Source organism: Plectropomus leopardus, chromosome 18 (assembly GCF_026936395.1).
Source record: "Plectropomus leopardus strain MGB_pleo_1.0 chromosome 18, ASM2693639v1, whole genome shotgun sequence".
In the NCBI taxonomy this organism is placed as follows: Eukaryota; Metazoa; Chordata; class Actinopteri; order Perciformes; family Serranidae; genus Plectropomus; species Plectropomus leopardus.
This window is the reverse complement of record NC_142193.1, coordinates 26,860,492-26,882,675: the sequence shown is the minus strand read 5'-3', so window position 1 is coordinate 26,882,675 and position 22,184 is coordinate 26,860,492. Positions and strand designations below refer to the sequence as shown.

Sequence of the window (22,184 nt, the reverse complement as noted above, 5' to 3'; positions counted from 1 at the left end):
GAGTGCAATGCAAAAAAAAAAAAAACAGTCAAATTCCTTGTATGAGTGCTATTCGTCAGAGTGTGAGGGGGCACAGAGGAGTGTGTGAGAGAGCAATAAAGAGAGTGCTGACCTGCAGTAAAAGCACAGCTTAAATAATAACACCAACAAAAATGCACGAGTTCAGCCGACAGCTGGCCCCGGCTGTGCACGCTGTAATTGGTCCAGGCTGTCGTCCAGATAACTCGGAGGCGATCTTTATCTGGAGGCTCGCCAGAGTCAAGATGCTGCAGAGCCACTTACAAAAGGAAAAACATTTCCTCCAGAACAAAACTTGGATCGTATCCTCCGGCTGTAAATGCCCTCATTTTTCAAATGAAACATTTCAGAAGGCCTGGACTTATTAAACCTGCACTGTGATAAAGTAGCAAACATATAATTGGTTTATATTAAGATCAAATGTGGGCATATTTGGTCAAGTTGTATTATTATTTTGCTCTCCAAGTGGTGCATTTTAGAGCACAGAAGCAGAATCAAGATGAATAATCTCTCAATAATATATTCACAAAAGGCCACATCTTCTTTCGCTCATTTAGATTTGGTTGAGACGTCGTGACGTACAGAATCAGGCTCCACAGATCGATAAAACCTCACAGAGTGCAGCCATAGATCATATGAGTGCAGCACAGTGCGCCTTCTGTACAGTGTGTACTAACATTTTTTGGCATGCTACACTTCAAATTGATTTGTTAAAAGATTAAAAAGCTTCTCTTTCACTGTCCTTGAGTTACTTTGCACTTCCTGAGCATTGATTAAAGGAAGTTTTTCTTTGGCTGCAATTGCACAAATGATATTACTCCAGATGTTTTATTTCATATGACTGTTTTTTAAAAAATACATTTTGCTATTATCTTAGTGTGCTGTCAGTATGGTGGCAGACTAATTTGCTTGCTACAGTGCCACTCAGTGGTGATACTGCACAATTTCTACTTCAATTTTTCTCATTTCATCCTTCAGTTTATCACAAACATTAAAAATCACATCTAGTATATGAAAAACTGTATTTTGAGAAGTAACTAAAGCTTTCAAACAAATGTAGTTAAGTAAAAAGTACAATGTTTACCTCTGAGGTGTAGTGGATTAGTAATATTAAGTTCATTAAAATGGAATTATTTAAGTAAAGTACCTTGAATTTGTACTTATACACACTAATTCAGTAAATGTACTTTCCACCAATAGTGTGTTGCAGTTCATCAGTGGAAGGAAAGTACACAGCAGATATTAAAACAAGTTTAAATAAGATGAAAGCCAAAACTACACAACAATATATCCATATCTTTTATTATTGTCTGAGGATGAGCAAAGTACTGATGACGCAATCACCATTTTAGGAAGGACCACACAGGAAGTAACATCACTTTGGCCACAGTCGAGTGGTAGAACTTACACAGTGCAAAATGCGCCGCTACAAGCGTACAATGTAAATACACTGTAAATATGCACGACTTATACAATATATTCACAGGTGAGGTGGGACTCTAAGACTCCAAATGAAACATCCTCATATCAAATTGTAAAGTCATGCTCGTCACACAAAGTGCTGCGGTTAGCCTACATCACTAGATGAAGCACAGAGTCGGGAAAGCAGAGGGGACGCAGTGTCAGGGTTTCTTTTATAGGCTACATCATTTGTAGAAAATAACATTTTACAGCATGGCAGTGGTGTCGGTCATATATTATATATGCTTTTATTTGTACCTTTCAGAGTGTGAGGTTTTTTTTTTTTTGCAGTCGTAAAAGGTAGATGTGATGTCTTTACCAGAAGTTCACATAGACCTGCTCAAGCAAGAGTCAGAGGAGAGAGAAGTGAGGTTGCCTTCAGCTCTATAGGCACTCGTTTTATCTGCATGCGTCGTCTTAACATGCCTCTGAGAGCTGATTATATATTCATATTGAATTTTTTTTAAAACTTCACCGCTGATACAGATGTCTCACTGATGTAGAAAAGTAGTAAAAGCCCTATGTGAGCGAGCTCCGATGGTTCATGAGGTTATGTTGTTTCTGTAGCATGCGAAAGCTTGATGTAGCCTATAGGATACTGCCCTGCCGCAGGGCTGCACAGTACTCCCACTCTCACGCTTTGATGCTGAGGCACGTAGCTGAATCTACCTTGTCGATAAATAAATGCACCGGATGCATGAAAACAGCGAGCCAGCCCGAGCTGCTCCGCGGGGATCTGAGATTGCACACGCTTTCAGTATGGTTTCTTTTTCCTGTAACGGTTCTGCACGAATGCTACAGCAGAGGTGGGCTCAGAAGGACTGTGTTTACTCCTGGAGTCAGTTTAGTTTCTCAGCACACGAGAACCAAAGGAACCCATCAGTGCAAAACTCTTCCAGCAAACTAAAGCAAATCCTCGCAGAGAAAATAACACCTCCACTCTGAATTAACATGCGACTCTGCAGTTTAGCAATCAGCATTAATCAGCGTTTCGGTAAATGTACCAGATTTTGCCCCGGAAGAAGCAATTCGACCCTGACTCCCTGAGCTGAAGCTGATCAAATGTTTATGACGTGAATTTGTATATCACTCATGTCCGAATGAGTGGTGCACAAAATCCTTTTTTTTTCATTTACGTGCACACATTGCAGTGCACATTATTATCTTTTTTCACATTTTGTGTTCAACCGCTCTCTTTGAACCCTTTTTGATTAAAATTCGAGGTGAATGGCAGAAATGGCACTTGATGTAGAAGGGGGTGATTATATTGTAAAATCCAGTCCGAATTCATGATACAAGTCAGACATGAACCCTCAGTCTTCCAAATTTACTGCATACGTGAGTCTTACCATCAAATGTAACTAAATATCATCTTCTTTTGGTTTTTCCACCTGTATCAGTGCGGTCTGAACTTAGAGTCACAATAATGAGTAATTCTTTACTCTGCAGTGTTGAAACAGGGTCTCTTTAGCAGCAGTTGATATCTGTGTACATGCTCACAAACAGGGATCCAGCTCTGGTCCTTTGAAGCAAAAGCAGAATGTTTTTTCTCCTCTTTTTTGTCCAAGGAGAGTTTTTGCACTTTCAGTCCGGGTTGAGATTTTTGCTCAGCCGTCAGTTCGGTCTTTCAAACAAAGAGCTATTCATGACGAGACTTCCCGTTCCCTAAAACTCGTTGGAGTTGGAGCTGGGATATCAAGATGAGGTTTAGGTTACGTGAGGTGGTGTTTGGGCCTGTTGAAGACCCAGGATAAAAAGCTGAACCAATTTCCCTTTTAGTGCGTTGGTGTCACTGTAGTTGGCATCCTCGACAGTCGTCCTCAGGCTCGGTGTTGTCGGAGGAGTAAGAGCTCTCCTCGCTCACTGTCAAACACAGCACAGATATATTAGACACAGTTAGAGTATGCAATTTCAGTGATTTGACACAAAAACTTAAAAAGGACAGTTCACCCCAAGTTCAAAAATACCTATTTTCCTCTTACCTGAAGTGCTATTTATCAGTGTAGATTGTTTTGGTGAGAGTTGCCGAGTGTTGGAGATATCGGCCGTAGAGATGTCTGTCTTCTTTCCAATATAATAGAGCTACATGACACTCGGCTCATAGTGCTCAACACACGGAAAATACATTTTAAGTACTCAACCAGAAATCATGACCCAGTTACTCAAGATAATCCACCGCCCTTGTTGTAAGCAGTTTCGTGGAGGAACTATGTTCTTTCGATTGAACTACACCCACTAACCGAATCACTGCACAGAAGGAAGTGTGTTTCTAGTGCTAGCTCACCTGGCACCACTGAGCTAGTGAACTACAGCTTAGCTGAGGAGGATGCCATTAATGTTTACATCCCGAGCCTGTGTCCATGAGTAGATGCACGCTTCCTTCCTCCCCTCAACAGTTCACATGATATCTAACAAACTAGTGCCCCATGAATGAAGGAACATACATACCGTAAAGTTATGCACTACTTTGCTCCAGTCAAGGCATTGGTGGGATATACAATTACTGGCTCAGAATTGGGTGGATAATATACAAATTGTTGTGCATTACTTTGCGTCAGTATACATACAAACAGCGCAGAGAAAAGCCTGTTCTGTGCATTGATATGGTTGATGGATGTAGTTTGGTAAAAAAAGAAAATAGTTCCTCCATGAAACTGTTCATAACAAGGTCTGTGGGTTATTTTGAGTAACCGGGTCATGATTTCTGGAAAGAGACACTTCTGCTGTTTTTCAAATGTATTTTTAAAGTTTATTTATATTATAGAGAAGGCAGACATCTCTACAGCCGATATCTCCAACAACTCACACCAAAACAATCTAGACTGTTAAATAGCACTACAGGTAAGAGGAAAAATATGTGTTTTTTTATTTTGGGGTGAAATGACAGTTTAAGACACAAACAAAAGTTTTGAACTTTTAAAAGGTCTAGTGTGTGGGATTTATTGGCATCCAGCGGTCTTGTCAGAGAGCTGCAGTGGCAGACCTGAAAGTGCAGAAACTGTCAGGTCTCGTCCATTTTCCCTTTTTGATCTCCTCATGTTTCATTGTCTTGTACTTCCTCTTTTATGTTGTTACTCACCTCTCTTCTCACCACGTCTCTTTTCAGGTCCTTCACTTCCTGCACTGGTGCATATTCTCTCCTGTGTGATTAACTGCCCCGCCCTAATGTGTTACTCCTGTGTCTCGTTGTCTCTCCTTAAGCGTTTTTGGTCTCTTTGTTGTCTTCCCTCAGTGCCGGTTCATCTTGAGTTATTCTGTGAGCCTTTGTTTCTGCTTTTTTTAGCCAGATTTTTGCTTCTCTGCCTTGATGATTTATCTCCTGGGTACCAACCAAGGTTTCATTAAAGGACCGTTTGTTGTTCTTTTACCACCTCGCCTGGGTCTACTTTTAGGCCCAAGTATTTGGTACAGTCAGAATGTTTACATGATGTTAGAGAAAGAGAATTATTTTGTTAGTCTGACTAAAACCTGACTTTTAAAACACAAATTAACATGTTAGTCTGACTGAAATTCAAATTTCTCAAAGTCAGACTAACACACCTAAATAATGCAGCTGAAGATCGATTTACTCTTTCATGTATACACCTCAGTTGGACCTGAACTGGCCTAAGCAATCTGCAGGCTTTGATCTGGAATTCAAACAGCATATATTTGTAGAATAAAGCTGGGAAAAACAAAAGAAGAAGAAGGAAGGAAGACAAAACAAGACAAAGGCACCCGGTAAAGCATATGTACAAAATGTGCTTGTACACTGGGACAAGGACAGTGGTCCACTTGAATGGCCAAATCAAGCTATAACTGAAGCCTGATTTAACTGTGCATTCAAACGTACTGAGTGTTACAGTTTTTTTCTACTGTAGAAACAACATGGCGGACACTGTGGAGAAGGACCTGCTCCATAAGTAGACATAAAGAGCTCATTCGAAGGTAATGAAAATAAAACAATTATTATTTTCAGGTTATTATAAACGAAGGGAAATGTAGCTACGAATACTTCATTCCATTTCTGCCAATAGATGCCCTTAGATCCTACACGATGTGGACCTTTTCCTTTGCAAAATATGTATGAAAATAAACTTACACCACTCGGTCTGTATAGGGAGGAAGGCCTTGTCCCCGTTCTCTCTGATCATCTCCTCTATCTTGTCCAGTAGGACTGATACACTCCGGTCCTTCCCAGGAGTCTTACTGTCCAGGACGTGGTAATAGTTCCCACAGTATTCCAGCAGTCTTTGCAGCTCCCTCCCTCCTCTGAGGATGTGCTCCTCGATGGGCGTGCGGCCCAGCCAGTCACCACAGCTGAACAGCACCATGGTGTGGAGGCACGCACTGTCCCCAAACAGAGTCTCTATGTGGGCCAGGAGTGTCCGCCTCTTCCTGGCGGTGAGGGACGAGACAACGGGGAGGACCAGCAGCAGGGTGTGGGGTCCAGGTCGTAGGAGGGCAGCTCCACGTTGGGACTCCTGGCGGATGCGCTTCGGGGTCCGCCTCACCGAGAACCAATCCCAGCCCGGGGTGTCGACGATTGTGATGCGACGGCCGGATACGAGCGCCTGCCTCCTGAGGCACAACTCCGTCTCCTGGCCCGACTCAAAGTACCGACGACCCAGGATGGAGTTCCCCACCGAGCTCTTCCCAACACCCTTCCAGCCTAACAGGAGCAGTCTCAACTCTGTAAACCCAGAAAGACAAAAAGAGTGAGAGTGAACGCAACACATTCTCATCCCAAATTGTCTCATGTTGCCGCTTTGCAGTGAACTTCTACATCTACATCTACATCTACGCTCTAGGTCTCCTTTACATTCTGGGATGCAGCTACCGTGACGTCAACACAAGCACATATGATGAAGCTGCATGTGGTTATGTTAAGGCAACAACAGCACATGGGAACCAACGCCAGAACTTCAGCAAACGCACATGTTGGCACGAATGGTTAGTTTTAGGGAAAGGAGGCAAATGGTAAAGGGACAAAAAAAATGTCACATCCAGATGGTGAGTGAACGCCGAAACCCCTGCATGAAAGTCAGTTGTTAGTGGGACCCATCCCAAGCGCCCAGGAAGTGCTCCAGGCTCTGAAGCAAATTTTACATAGTGGCCAAAAGTGGAATTACACTATCTGGGTCTGTGACATGATGCCCACAGGCCCACAAAGACTTTTTCCCATTGACTTACATTGGGAAAGAGACATCTGTAAATCAGTGAATTTGTGAACCATCATTTCGCTATGTAGATTTAAGCCATCCAGTTTGATAACATTTGGAAAGTCTAAAAAAGCTGCAATTTTTTAGACCACCATTAAAGCTAGTGAAGTGCTGAACCGGAAGTTGGTCACTCTGACAAAGTTACCCGCTCGGACGCACTCGGCCGCCGTAAGTCTCCAGTGTGGAAGCCTCAAGGGCTCGGTAATGGTCAAGATCTGAGTACTTTCATACCATAGAAATAAAGCATTTTCTACTTCAAGCACTACTGAGCAGCTCTAACAGGAATGAACGGGGGCCCTGCCTTTGTGCTGTATCCACATCTTCTTAATACATCCATTAACCACCCCTCTCACCTGCCCTATACGCGCCCTCGTGTTCCTTATATTACATCGTTACAGGCAGCGTTTCAACCTCATGTCATCAGCTTCCATCCGACGGCATTCCCAAGTGACACCATCTGTGCGCGTATCATGTGGACGCGGCAGGTGCCATCTGGAAGTCCACTTGCGTATTATAACCATCCGGCTGTCTGGCCTTGTTCTCAGCTGACGCCATCCAGAAGTGTTTCATGTGCATGCAAAAGTTGCCTCTTGGCATCACAAATTTATGCTAAAAGCAGTGACAATGCAGAGCTTTTTTCCGAGTTTGGAATGAGAACGGGCTGTTGAGCTGTACTAAAGAGAAGGTTCATCTTTGGCGTGTCTCGGCATGTCAAAACTGATGAAAGAAATGCAAATTGGTGTGGCACGGTGTGACTAAAAATGACAATGCAGAGGAAGATGGTAGGAGAAACTGTGCGAAAGAGAAACAAAGAAAAAGAAAAACAATACTGATTGTCAGGATGAGTAAGCTGTTTCCGAGAACACAGATTCTGTGGTTTTCAATTCAGCAGCACAATGACACTTATTTTTTTCTTTCTCCACGTGACTCACTCACTTATTAAGAAACAATGACGCACACAAAAACAGTCCCCTCGTACCTCTGGGAGGTCCTCCGATCATCTGCTCCCTCTGTCTGGCGTGCTCCTCCATCCTCATCCTCTCCTCCTCCAGAGCTCTCCTGGCCTGCTCCTCCTCCAGTAAGATCAACTCGTTCACCTCAAAGTACCAGCCTGCGTGACAGCAGCACTTAATTATTCATTGTTTTCAATCAGGTCTATAACACGACTGGTGTATTCATTAATAATGAAATGATCGTTAATATAGAGACTGCAGAAGTGATGCTTTGCATGCAGAATTGTCATTTTCTATCTTTGCTTCTGCTTTTTTAGTATCTCAGCACAGGAGGAGCAATAATAATGTGAAAAAGAAACCTTGGTTGTCAGTGATCATTTCCTCTACTTTCTCCATCAGCTCGGGGACCTGTGTGTTGTCTTCTGTGTCTTTCCGAGTGTTATCAAAGGCGTGGTACCTGCAGAAAAACAAAACATATTTTAAAGGGGCACGCCACCAGTTTTACATATAAAGCTCACTTTTCTTATCATGAGTACATCATGAGACTACTCAGCTTGTGAAAACAATTGTACAGTATATACTGCGGCTCTGAAGCGAGTTTTCGCAAATCTCAAAAATAAGCTTGGTGATGTCATAGTAATCTCATTTTGAGCTCTTTAATGTGGACTAAAGATCAGGATACCTCTGTTGCACTGATTTTGACTTTTCTTTAAAAAAAAAAGAAGAAAACAATCTGTCTCTCTTGAGTCTTATGCAGTGTTAATTTGCTGAAGTACCTCTTTAAAGGTTTGTAGGATCCAGCTGTGAGGTTGCAGAAATGTGCTACACATTTACTACAGTGGCTGACGTGAAAATGTGTAATGCCCTATCAAGAACCATTGTTTGTTTTCCTCTGATTCATCTGCATTCATATGGAAATGTCTGTTTATGGAGATTAGCTGACGTGTCTAAAGTTTCTAACTGAACTGGAAACGAAAGTATGCCTTAGTTCCCATATCTGCTGGCTACAACAGATCTCCCAAAACATTAGCCATTGCCTACACAGGCGTTATTGTTGTCAGATGATATCTGCTTCTGCAGCCATAAAAGGATTTATACATATTATTTTTCCATGTGAGAAGTGCTCTCCAAGACCTGCACAAGTTTGGAGATTCCTTTAAGCTGTTTATTGAACGGCTGCTCCAACCAGAAGATTTAGTAACTATTTGTGATTGTTTTGCACTAACACAGACTGGACACAGCACGCTTCTGTGAACTCACGGAGAGAAGAGTGAGGGAGCAACATTGTACCTGCTTCCACATCTCTCCACCAGCCACTGCAGGGCCTCTCCAGTGTTCGCTATGTGCTCCTCAATGAAGACCCCTTTGGGCAGCTTGTCCACCCCAGTAAACACCACCATGGAGTACCTCCAGGTGCCTCCACCCAGTGCCCCCAGCTGCTCCTCCGCTGCCCTCCTCTCTGTGTCGGTGAACGGCTGCGTTACCGACACCACCAGCAGGATGGCGTGGGGCCCAGGAGGGCAGAGAATGGCCCCCATGCACGGCCCCTCGCTGTCCAGGCTCGGCGCCGGCCGCTGCGGGTTGTCCGACTCTGCTGCGGCGTTGTCGCTGCTGTCAGCTTCAGGGTTGTCCTCCGGGTCACTGGGGATGGCCCACGGCGGGGTGTCCACCACAGTGACCCGTCGGCCGTAGATCTCCGTCTGGCCCACATTGCTGTGCGTCGTCTCGGCCCCGACGTCGAAGACCTCATCTCCGAGGATGCTGTTGGCGGTGGAGGTCTTTCCAGAATGGGGCCCCCCGAGGATCAGCAGTCTGCGCTCAGGGGGGTGGCGGCCCCTGGGGTCCCCTGTTGAAACAGAAAGAGTAGACAGGAGGTTCCTCACAAGGATGGCCTCAAATCAGCGATACTCAACTGATGGCCCTCGGGCCAAATCTAGCCCCTGATAGGTGCCCCCCAGCAATTTTCTAATTCCTAATAAAAATAATGATTCACAATGGAAATATTTTATACTTTGAGTACACATAAGGTGCCAGAGTGCATAAATCAGCATCAAAATAGAGCTTGTTTATCAAAAAAAGTGCAAGTCGACGATCCCCTGACAGAGGTCCCAGCTAATGTCCTAAAATCCTAAAAATGTCCTAAAATCTCAGTAATATCCTAAATTCTTAGAAATGTCCTAAAATCCCCAAAATGTCCATAAACCCTAGAAACAGCTCAAAATCTGGGAAACATCCTAAAGTCCTAGAAACATCCTAAAGTCCTAGAAACATCCTGAGGTCCTAGAAACGCCCCTCCTGTCATTTTGCAAAAGTGGCCCCCAAACAAGGCAAGTGGAGTGACTCTGGTTAAAATGTTATTTTCTGTCTGCAGCCTGAAGCCCTGAAGTTCAGCATCAGAGGAAATGATCTTAATCCTTCGGTCTGTTTTGATCTCTTAAGTATCATCTTGTCTGCAAAGTGCTTTTTGGAAACGAGGAAACTTCATTCTTTCCACTGCAACATGCTCCCTCCCTCATTTCTGTCCTCGCTCCTTAGATTTCCTCCTCTTATCTGAGCTCCTTGTTACCTTATACCTCTCCTCCTTAACTGCCTCTGCTTTCCTTCTTGTCCTTACCCCCTTGTCTCCCCCCTGAACCTCCCTCCCAGCATGCCTCCTCTTTGTTTTCCTCTGTCCTTTTGGGAAAAAAGAAATTGGGTCAGAGAGGAGGAACAGTGGACTCTTTCGTTGAAGAACGACATGTGGACAGAGTGTGACCGAGAGGAGAAATGTTCTGATAACGTAATATTCAGAAAGCAGAGAAGAGCTGCTCTGCACGGACGACAAGAGGAGAGAGGGAGGAGAAGTTCATTGATTTACTGACTGTTACTCACTGACACTTTCCATGTGAGCTACTAAACACAGGAAGTTGACTCGAGCAACAGTTTCCCGTGAATGTGATGGCTCTGACGCCTGATGCTGACTGACCGGATAGTGATGATGGGGGGGGGGGACCTGCAGGTGAGGTGTGCAGCAAAGGATGAAAAGCCCACTCACCAGTGTCAGAGGCAGAGGACACAGCAGCCATCTTGTGTGTTGAACCTCTGGCTTCCTCCTCCTCAGCCCCCCTCCTCCTTCTCCTTCTCGCCTCCACGGTGGCTTCCTCTCGGTGCCCCCCTTTCAGAAAGCGACGGATCCTGAGTGGCGTGCGAAAGGCTGGCAGCTCGAATGCTTCTTCGCTCTCATACTACTGCAGTGTACCTCTGCTCTGTTCCTGTGCCTCTCTCCTCAGTCCTCCTCTCTTTTTAAAAATCTATTACCCTCCACACTCCCCCTCTCCCCACTCTTCTCCTGTCCGTTCTCTCCTCTTCAGCTTCTCCTCCGTCTTTTGTCTTATTTATCAGTTCAAGCAGAGAAAGATTGTGCAATGCAGGAGACTGGAATCCACCCCTGCTGCAGCAGCTCCAGGAAGATGTCTCGTCATTTTTTTTGGTCAAAATACAGGAAGCTGGTCCTCCCACTTGCTCGTATCACACAGCAGCAGCAGCAGCAGCAGCAGCAGCGTGGCACTGTATGCAGACTGCAGTCAGGAGGACAGATAGAAAGATGGATAGACAGAGAGGGAGGGAGAGAGGGAGCACTGTGCTCTCTCTCTGTTTACAGCTGGATGTATTCCCCAGCTGCTGCATCATGCACAAACACAACTATTTATGTGACGCCTGCAGACACAGGAACACTATGAGGCAGGGAGGGTATGTATACTGCATGAATAAATTTAAATATTGATACAAGACATGCAGCTTACATAACAAATAAAAGCTCCCATAAATAGCACATGACTCCAAGACGTTATCTAATTGCACTGAGCTCAAAGCGCCGTCACCTTAGTGTGAGTAATGTCTGCAGGACGCTCAGCTGAAAAATGATGTCCTGCTGAATGGTCTGAGCTCATCCTTGGCTCCTTAACAGGTCAATTATGCACGCTGTGTGAGGAGATGCATTCACAGACCTGTGAAAAAATCACGTAAAAAACATCAGTCACATGCACCGTAAAGAAAACAACCATATTGATACATTTTGTAACATGTTGAAGTGCAGTAATTTGACAGTTAAAATAAAAATCAAAGGCTGAAAAATGAACAAAATGTACACACGTAATGATTTCTTACACCAAAGGTTTAATTTAGATTTGAATATTTGTACTTTCTGTAGCTCAGACATTGAAACCTTAGAACATCTTTTTTTTTTCTTAATTTAATAGGGACCTTTTGAGACTTTTTGTGGGTGGATTTATGCTGATTAAAATATTATTAATAAATATAATATTCTGTTCATGAAAATCTAATATTTTGTGTCAAACTGGAGGACAAGAAAGCAGAGTTTTGGATAAACAGTTTAATAATTTTGGAAAAGAATTTAATTTACAAATGCTGTTTTCTTCAACGAAAAACAAACAAACAAAAAACTAGCCCTGTATTCCTTGCATTTCTAAATGAGATAATTCTATTAAAAACAAACAAACAAACAAACAAACAAACAATATATATATATATATATATATATATATATATATATATATATATGTTTGTCATTCTATATTTCTTGTCAGTTATGTTAATATTTAATCTGTATACATAATGCTATATGGTGTGCCTTTTTGACTGTACAATACATAGAGTAAATAAAAACACATTTTGTAAGGTTTGTTTGCTGACGCACTCATTGCTTTTATTTTACAAAAATTGTAAATAAATCATATTAGCATAACTACATTTATGGGTGAGCATGGATTTAGATAGTAAAAAAAGATACTTGCGAAATCATTTCACTATATACACCAGATAAAATTAAATGTATCATTTATGAGCTTTAGTGTTTTTGGCAAAAACTCAGTTTTAATTAGCCTACATTAGCTTAGCTTCACTGCCTTTAGGGCCTACAATAAAAGGACGAATCAACCGTTTGGAAGAGCATGTGTTTTGAAAAATTATACTTAACCCTAATTTGACTTTTTTGTGAAAAAGTTACACAAATCAGTCCAGTGAGACCTCTGAAACATATAGAAAAAAATATGCCTACCTTTGAAAAGTCCCACCTCACAGAGCCCTCCACTTTTTTTGTCTGCTAACTTCCTGTAGGAGGCGAGCTGGTTTCGACTGCGTAAATTCACGGTTAAATTTACCTTTTATGGTAAAGGTAGCACCATTTCTGAGATGTTTTCAGAGTACTGTAATGCTAAATATCTAGAATACATAGACAATACCATGAATGGGCATGTCAACTGTTTGGTTGAGGCTTATATTTGAAAAAAACTATTTGGGTCTGAAATCATTTTTATTTTATTTTATTTATTCATCATAATTAATATTATTGCTATTTATATTATTAATATTATTATCATCATCGTCATCATCATCATTATTGTAATTATTATTAATATTATTATCATTATTATTATTATTATTATTATTATTATTATCATTATTATTATTATTATTATTATTATTAGGGTCCAAGTTTCCTGAAATTGAAAAAATACAATCTAAAAGTGAAAAGATGTAAAAGTGTGGAAAAAACAAATCAAAACAAAAAACAACTGAAAATGAAAATAAAATCTGAATGCAAAAAAATGATCTGAAAACATAAAATCTGCAACCAAAAGACCTCAATTTTGAAATCACGTATGAGTGAATATTAAACATAAATAATTTATTTAAATTTTTTTTAATTAAATATATACATTTTTATAACTGAAGATCAAAACTCGAACTTTCAATTTTTTTATTTTTTCAGTCTTTTTTTCTTCTCATTAAAGGGTTAAACTTTAACAACCAGGCGATGACGTAGTGACGCCCCTCTGCCGTACACCGTCACAAGTGTCCCTTCGACCTCACGCCGTGCGCAGACTCGCACTGTCGTAAAACCCGCGTCCTCGTCCATGTGATGCTACAAGCTGCAGTCCGCGCGGCTCCTCCGTCAGGCTCGTGTGTGTTTGGGTGAAGGTGCAGGACGGGTTTTTGAGTTTTAGCGGACAAAAGCGCGTCTAACAAACATGGAGGCAGCCGACGAGTTCACGAAGTACCGCTCCCCGCTGGTGTCGAGGTACGCCAGCAAGGAAATGGCCTTCAACTTCAGCGACAGGAAGAAGTTCACCACCTGGAGAAAGCTGTGGATCTACCTGGCCAAGGCTGAGAAGGTTTGGGGCTGCACGGCAGGAAACATAAAACGTGTCTTGCATTATTGAGCTTATTAAAACACTTTCTTTGCATGCTTTAAAAATCTTAGGTGCTTAAAGTTTGCGACCTTCAGAGAGTCATATCAAGTTCCTGCTCTAAATATAGTTTTTAAGGAGGACTCAAAGAGCTCCCTGCAGGAGTATCAGGTCCTTAACCCTTTGAAAAAAGGTACAAGTTACATGAAAAGTACCTGAAATTAAAAAAGAAAGTAGGTAAAATAAATAAATGAATAAATAAGTAGATACATAAAATACATTAAAACAGATAAATAAATATTTGAATAAAACTGTGAAAAATAATTACAAAAATAATTCTTATTACACATATAATAATAATAATAATAATAATATAATAATAATAAACTTTATTACAGACTCAATGGTCCAGATAAGAGCAAGACAATACATACAAAAGATATAAAAGACACATAGAAGTACCATACACATACACAGTAAGTAAAAAGTCAATGACCTCAGAAGAGACTACTATACCAAAACAACATATCCCCAATACAATATGTACAGATCACTTAAAAAACAATTAAAAAAGTCAATGACCACAATAATAATAACAATTATTGTTATTATTATTATAACAACTATTACAAATATAATACTACTACTACTTCTTACTGTTTAATTTGTTTTTGTTAATGTGTCTGAATAATTCCATGTAGGTCATATAAATGACCAGACACGTAAATAAAATATTCATTCATTCATTCATTACTACTACTAATAATAATAATAACTACATATCTTTATAGCTTCATTGGCACTAAACAGTTGAAACATACATTACAAGTGTAAAAGTATATTATTCTATGATCATTTAAATCTTTTTTTAAAGGGATAGTTCAGATTATTTTGAAGCGGGGTTATATGAGGTACTTATCGACAGTCAGTGTGTAACATACAGTAGATGTCAGTCGGCACGCTCACAGTTTGGAGAAGCAGACTTGAGTCTGACACACAAGCGAAGCAATGCACTGCTGTGAATGGGGGCCGTAGCAAAAATGATTTTAGCCGCCTTAAAAAAGTCCCACTTCAAAAAAAGAAAAATATCAGTTTAAGTACACTGTATATTTAGAATATTTTCACTGCTTTACCGTACTGTCAAACAGCGATTTCTAATGAACAAATGAATTTCTGCATTTCTTATATTAACGAGGGCAGAAGGGGGGTTAAGTGGTGACGAACCCCCTCTCACACGCATCCCCTCACATGACCACACACTTAGAGTCCATCTTGTATTTTGACATGTTCCTCAGGGGAGCATGTCAAAATGACAGCGTGCCCGTGCAGACTCATGAGGCCTGCGGCTGCGCTGTGTTGGCGTGTGTTTGAAAATAGCGTGCGGAGAATGTCACGGTAACAGGAGACCGCCCCCTGAGAGGCTGCACTGAAAAAGCCTTTCCTAACTTACTAAGCCTTTGTAGCGTTTTTGTCATTTCTTATTGGGTCACTATTTGCTCTGAGTCGACCTGCTCACAGTGTGACCTTTGACCCCGCAGCGTTGTGGTAACTGTGGTGTAACATAGAGGCAGAAAGGTGCTGTCAGGCCTCAGTTTCTCGATTAAGTAGTCTCATCACATGACCGCTCTGTCCCAACCGAAAAAACGTACAATCTAATCAGGATCTCACAAGGAGAGCACATGTCAGTCAGGAAAATGTCATCATGTCTGCTGTGAAAACAGATTCAAGTCATGTGATATATATATACTTAAAGGTTAACCCCAAAATCAAAAATACGTGTTTTTCCTTATACCTGTAGTGCTATTTATCAATCTAAATTGTTTTGGTGTGAGTCAGTAAGTGATGGAGTATAATGAAACTGGATGGCACTCGACTTGTGGAGCAATAAGCACCACAAAAAAAAAAATAAAAAAATAAAAATAAACATTTGTAAAACTCAACAGCAATGTCTATTTCCAGAAATCATGTTCGTTTGCTCGCAGCGTTTTTTTATACAGACATAGCACTTTAGGGCAGTTATTAGGTTAATAAGCTCCTTCTTTAGACCTGTTTTGCATTTTTACACAGAACAGAATAATAATTCAGCTCCAGTGTGTGATTCTGAAAAGCATCCGAAAAGAGCCGTGTTTGTTATTTACGTCATCTATTGCGCGTCTGTCCGTCCTGGAAGAGGGATCCCTCATCATCCTCTGACGCTCTCCCTGAGGTTTCTTACATTTTTTTCCCGTTTCAGGGCATCTTTTTCGGGAGTTTTTCCGTAGATGATGTGAGGGTCTGAGGGCAGAGGGATGTAGAGCCCTCTGAGGCAAACCGTGCTTTGTGATAATGAGCTTTATAAATAAAATTGACTTGACTTGTTTAACACAACAGCGTCGGCTTCTTATGTGTACAATAACAACTGTAACAGCAATCGTTTTCCTCATCTGGTACATGACAGCTGATCTCGTCCCGTTCAGAGGAGCTCCTGAATCTCATTGGTTTCCCAATTTGTGGACATTTACTGACGCGTTTCATCTTCTTTAAGTTGTCTGCTAACTGATGGGAGCTGCTTTTTAATCTCCTGCCTTGTGTTTGCAGGCAAAACACGTCCCCAAAACAGGGCGGCGTAACGGTGTCAGATTAAGGTGGTGTAAAAGTGGCTTCTGAGTAGATGCTCAACTTAGATGTGTTTTTTGGCGATTTGAAGAGAAAAAAAACATGTTTTTAATTTTGGGGTGAGCTGTCACTTTACAAGAACAATAAAAATAAACTGAAGTGACAAAATGTCTCTCTCATCTTCCTCTTCGTCGGTCTCCTCCTTAGGCTTTGGGTCTGCCCATCACTGACGCCCAGATTCAGGAGATGGAGAGCCACGAGCTGGACATCGACTTCGCCATGGCGGCCGAGGAGGAGCGTAAACTCAGGCATGACGTCATGGCTCACGTCCACACCTTCGCACACTGCTGCCCCACTGCCGCTCCCATCATCCACCTCGGTGCCACATCCTGCTACGTGGGAGACAATACTGTAAATATGATGAAGATCGTATACTTTTCTTTTAATAACATGATCAGTTATCTCATATTTTCTCTCCATCCTGTCTTACAATTCTGGAAAAATCTTTAAGAATCACTGGCTGTTTGCCCTTGAAAAATAAATTCCCATCGAGAATAAAACACGGATTGGGATTCTGCTTGTAGCTCTTGTCCTCTAAGTGGTTTTGTTTTTCCTCCTCAGGATCTGATTATGCTGCGTGATGGATTTGACATTGTCTTGCCTAAGGTGAGACTCAGCTGTTTCCCAGAAAACACGCACACCATCCAGTTGTCTATGAATTTTTATATGATTTTTTTTAAATCTTTGGAAGCCTCAGCTGTTCAGCAAACAAGTCAGCAATGTAGAAATAATTCAAAGCAGCGATTCTTTTGCATGTTTGTCACACCACATGTAGAAACAAGCGTAACATACAGGAGGCTGCATGGGCATGAAAAACAACGGTGTATTATGTAATACAAGTGCTGAAGCCTTTTGTTCTTTTTTGCACAGCTGGCCAGAGTCATTGACAGACTGGCAAACTTTGCAGAAAAGTACGCTGACCTCCCCACGCTCGGCTTCACGCACTACCAGTGAGTCTGAGCGCAGCTGCAGCTCTCGTCACGTCATCCTATTTGCAGTGTTTCCTGTGTCGGATTTTTCTGATGAAGAACGTGCAGCTTTAACAGATCTCCCCTCTCCTCCTCCTCCTCCTCCTCCTGCGCTGTCCTCAGGCCCGCCCAGTTGACCACGGTGGGAAAGCGGGCGTGTCTGTGGCTGCAGGACTTGACCATGGACATGAGGAATCTGCAGCGAGCCCGCGATGACCTGCGTTTCCGGGGGGTCAAGGGGACCACCGGCACTCAGGCCAGCTTCCTGCAGCTCTTCCAGGGGGACCATGACAAGGTGTACATCCATCCAAAAATTAGCATGCAGACAATGATGTGTTGAAATTGAAAGATTTAGTGGATTTAAAGACATTTTAGTCATGTTTAAAGACAGAAACAGATTATTGCCCGAAAATCTACGGAGGTTGTTCATATTAAGATCCAACAATGAGGAACCTAGAAGAAACTTTAGTCAGTACGCTCGCACTACATTACAGCAAATGTATGTTTTGGTCTATGGAGTCAGACGAGGGGTCGACCGATATTGTTTTTTCAGGGCCGATACCGATAATAAGCAGTGAATGAGACTGATAACTGATATGCGTTTACATCAAAAATAAAAAACCTTCTGTCAATTTTAAAATTTGGAATATAACAAGCATAAACACAAAACTTTGTTTAAATGCTTTCAGCAAATGTTTTATTAAATTGAAATATTTAAAATCAAAAAAAGAATATATGTTCCCAGCAACTTACATTTTTTGTTTCATAAAGTCTAGTGAAAATCTAAATTAAAAAATGAAAAAATAAAAACAGCTCCCTAACGTACTACAAAATAAAAATTCCTCCCATGCTGACACTTTCTTTTCACATTTTAATTAATTAATTTTATTGGTAATCATTAAAATAAAATGCTGATACAGATATTTGACAAATATCAGTCCAATAATTAGCCAGACTGATAATCTGTCGACCCCTAAGTCAGACTGAGGACTTCTCTGATAATGATTTCAAGTGCAGCTCAAATATTAATAAATTAAAAAGAAGGTGTAAAGAAAAAATAATGGGATATTATGGGATTTCTGAGTAACAGTAATTTCAAGATGAGTGTAATTGATTGTTTCTATTGTTATTGATAAATTTAATATGATTTCTGAAAAAAGGTAAATATTGAAAGGTTGGCCATTTGTATCTGTGTTTGCAGTAGCTTCTGATATTAGAAGTATTATGAGAAAAGTGTATCATAGGGCTTAGTTGTTGTTTTGGAAATTACACACTGACATAATAATATATAATATATATTCAATATGAATGAATAATATAATAATGATCAGAATCAGAGTATCAGAATTAAGAAGCATTTTGTTTTGATGGATTATGAATGCTACGATGGTCACGGTAATAATTTCCTTCATCAGGTGGAAGAGCTTGACAGATTGGTGACAGAGATGGCGGGCTTCAAAAAGTAAGTTCTGTTTTGAAAATAAGAGATTAACAAAACCTACCTCTAATATTCAGTAAAGTCTATCTGTTCTCTGAAAATGATGGAAGAAATATAATCATTAAAGGGTAAATTTTCCCATGCTTTCTGTCTAAGTGACAAAAAAATAAAGTTTATTATTATTATATTATAAAGTTAAACTGTTAAATGCCACGATCACAATAAGGCCGGTGTTATTACGTCATAGAGACTTGCTTTGTTATGAGCCCTGCTGATGTTGTTCTCCGCAGAGCGTACCTGGTGACTGGACAGACATACAGCCGTAAGGTGGACATTGACTGTCTGTCCAGCTTGGCCAGTATGGGAGCCACTGTTCACAAGGTAAGCTGCAGCAGCTGGAGGTGCTTAGAGAAGCGCTGCCATCTAGTGGTGATTATTGCGAGCTGGCACGTGCTGCGATAAACCCATTATTTTAGCATTAAGCTTGTTGAAGCCCATTTTTCATGTGTCTGTCTGCCTCAGATCTGTACAGACATCCGCCTGCTCGCCAACCTGAAGGAGATTGAGGAGCCTTTTGAGAAAGAGCAGATTGGTACGTTTCTATTCTGACACATTATCCTGCCACGCAGGTATTGATGCAGACTGTCAGCATCAAGTTGTCCTCCTCCTCCAGGTTCCAGTGCCATGCCTTACAAGAGGAACCCCATGCGTGCAGAGCGTTGCTGCAGCCTGGCCCGACACCTGGTGGCGCTGATGGCCGACCCGCTGCAGACGGCGTCGGTCCAGTGGCTGGAGAGGACGCTGGACGACAGCGCCAACAGGTAAACACACAAATGCGCTGCACGTGTGAGATATTCTGAGACATTTGTGTCAACCTATAGTGCTATAAATAAATAAATAGCATAGCACTTATCAATACAAATGTTACAAAGTGCTTTATACATAAAATCATAATGAAATACACACACACACAGGAACAAGGTTTTAGGAACAATGGATAAAGAAAAAAAATTATTATCGAGAAGTAGAGCATGATTTTTGGGGCCAAAGCCAGTGCTGGTATTGAGGAGTAAAAAAATTCAGATATTGATGTATGGATCATATGGATGAAATTATTTATATGATATGGTTATTAAAGCTGTGACAAAGATACGTAATGGAGGAAGGATACTTATTTATTGCCAAAAATGACAACTTAATTGGGAATTTAATAATTCTGAGTTACTCTAAGTATCTTTTTCTGCATTACGTTTTGTTAATAATTTACTTTTAATGTCTGACGACAGTTAATGTGATAAAATCAGCTGAGTGATAAATCCATCGGGCTCTAGTGAGAAGTTGTTTCTTGTTATGAGGGCTGTAATGAAACACAAAAGTCTCGCTTTGATCAAACTGGAAGCACGGTTCGATGTGAGTACTGTTCAGTGGGAAAAACACAGATTGCGTGAGGATGCATTCGCCCTCAGCACGAGCGGCTGACAGCACAGCTAAAGGTTTTCAGGGGGAACTCAAAGCTTGTGAACTTTGGTTTTGCATTATGTGGATCAGTTTACTAGCGTGTATTCTGCGTGCCGCTGCAAGACCCGAACCGTGATCCCTGGACTTTGACAGTTCAGTACGAGTACACAAACCGCTACAGCTCTCCTTGTTACTGAATCAGCTATAGAAATCCAGTGAGTCATGCCGAGGCTTCTCTGTCCTGCTCCTCTACATATTCACTCATGTCACCCCCTCATTTGTTTGCAGGAGGATCTCTCTGCCCGAGTCCTTCCTGACAGCTGACATCATCCTCAGCACCCTGCAGAACATCACAGAGGGTCTGGTCGTCTACCCCAAAGTCATCGAGAGACACATCCGCCATGAGCTGCCCTTCATGGCCACAGAGAACATCATCATGGCCATGGTGAAGGCTGGCGGGAACAGACAGGTGTGGTGGTGATTTTCGATTTGGGTGTAGACTGAGCTGAATTGATTTTCGACGTTTAAGGACAGCTCACTGCGTCCTGACGCTGATACTTCAATAAAATCTTTTGCTCCATCAGGACTGCCACGAGAAGATCCGTGTTCTGTCGCAGGAGGCAGCGGCCGTGGTCAAACAGGAGGGCGGGGATAACGACCTGCTGACCAGAGTCCAGAGAGACCCGTACTTTGCCCCCATTCTGGGGCAGCTGGACGCCATACTGGACCCCAAGACCTTTATCGGCCGCGCTCCCCAGCAGGTACAACAAAGCAGCCTGCTGTCTTTATTCCTGACTGCTCTAAGCTTTACCCCACAGGGCTCCACCATGTAAAGGACTGAATTTAATTTGAGTAATTTCAGGGTCTGGAAAAGCATGGAAAAAAGAAGAGTGTGTAAAAATATCCGTGTGTCCAGACTTTTGCTGATCTTTTTCTAAATTACAGAGTTCAGATTTTCTAAAAATATATTGATCATAAAAGCAGAGTATTTTTTTTGGCGTTTGGAGCAGGCAGCCAGCGCAGCCAAAATGTTCACCACTGTGTGAGCGAAGTTTGGCCAGAGCGAGCTTCATGGTGTCGAAAGCATGGCATGTGACTGAATACACACTCACGCGCAGAGCTGCATTTACGCTCGTACGTCACAGCCTGCAACAGCTCCGCCCCAAGTGCCTGATAACTTTCAGATCTGGACATTTGTGATCGAAACAGTTGGAAAAAAAATCACAAATAGCTAAAATTCTGCAAACATTTCTGAGTTATGCAGTGATAGGTGACAGAGGTCAGTTTTTTTCTCTTTGGAGAGATGAATTTGTCTGGTTTTGGTGTTAATTGATTTGCCTTTAGGCAGCATATAAACATACATGAACCCAACATCCATGTTAACAGTTTGAACTCAAAATTTATTTACAAAATAAACAGCTTGCTGTTTGTACTTGAATGTCAAATATGATTCAAATTTAAATTCTGAAAAGTATGGAGCTGATGGAAAATGTTTGGGAAACCTGATACTAATAGTGAGGAATATGTCCTGTCGTCCAGGTGACCAGGTTCCTGTCTGAGGAAGTTCGCCCCCTGCTGGAGCCGTACAAGGCTAAGATGGATGTCAAGATTGAGCTTGAGCTCTAACGCATGCACACACACACACACACACACACACACACACACACACACACACAGATACAATGACATGCACATGAGCCAACAGCGCGAGACTTGATCGTGGCGTGTTGCTGTGCTGAGCACCGCGCCTCAATAAATAACAATCAGTGAATTATTTCGTCTCTATCACAGTGTTTTCATTTCTGCCAGCTGCATTTGAATAAGAAAAGAGCTCAAAATGGTAC

General features: G+C 41.7%; 2 protein-coding genes across 2 annotated transcripts; one reads left to right on the top strand and one right to left on the bottom strand.

Moving 5' to 3' along the window:
- Positions 1-1,294: 1,294 nt before the first annotated feature.
- On the bottom strand, positions 1,295-11,585 carry LOC121957115 (GTPase IMAP family member 8). The gene is made up of 6 exons (XM_042505633.2): positions 10,668-11,585; positions 8,924-9,479; positions 7,993-8,090; positions 7,660-7,791; positions 5,561-6,151; positions 1,295-3,342 (listed from the first exon to the last, which is right to left on the bottom strand). The coding sequence occupies exons 1-6, from the start codon at positions 10,696-10,698 to the stop codon at positions 3,269-3,271; spliced, it is 1,482 nt and encodes a 493-aa protein (XP_042361567.1). The 5' UTR covers positions 10,699-11,585; the 3' UTR covers positions 1,295-3,268.
- A 1,925-nt stretch (positions 11,586-13,510) lies between these two features.
- adsl (adenylosuccinate lyase) lies at positions 13,511-22,114 on the top strand. The gene is made up of 12 exons (XM_042505087.2): positions 13,511-13,806; positions 16,624-16,827; positions 17,038-17,082; positions 17,347-17,426; positions 17,568-17,739; positions 18,860-18,906; positions 19,173-19,263; positions 19,405-19,474; positions 19,556-19,703; positions 20,629-20,809; positions 20,925-21,101; positions 21,880-22,114. Exons 1-12 carry the CDS (start codon positions 13,663-13,665, stop codon positions 21,964-21,966), a joined length of 1,446 nt encoding a protein of 481 aa, XP_042361021.2. The 5' UTR covers positions 13,511-13,662; the 3' UTR covers positions 21,967-22,114.
- The last annotated feature ends 70 nt before the right edge of the window (positions 22,115-22,184 follow it).

Coding starts and splice junctions, on each gene's coding strand:
- LOC121957115 (XM_042505633.2), bottom strand. CDS start 10,698: ATGGCTGCTGTGTCCTCTGCCTCTGACACTG. Junction 9,480..10,667: donor GTCCTCTGCCTCTGACACTG/GTGAGTGGGCTT, acceptor CTGTTTCAACAG/GGGACCCCAGGGGCCGCCAC. Junction 8,091..8,923: donor GTGGAGAGATGTGGAAGCAG/GTACAATGTTGC, acceptor GTTTTTCTGCAG/GTACCACGCCTTTGATAACA.
- adsl (XM_042505087.2), top strand. CDS start 13,663: ATGGAGGCAGCCGACGAGTTCACGAAGTACCGCTCCCCGCTGGTGTCG. Junction 13,807..16,623: donor ACCTGGCCAAGGCTGAGAAG/GTTTGGGGCTGC, acceptor TCTCCTCCTTAG/GCTTTGGGTCTGCCCATCAC. Junction 18,907..19,172: donor GAGATGGCGGGCTTCAAAAA/GTAAGTTCTGTT, acceptor TGTTCTCCGCAG/AGCGTACCTGGTGACTGGAC.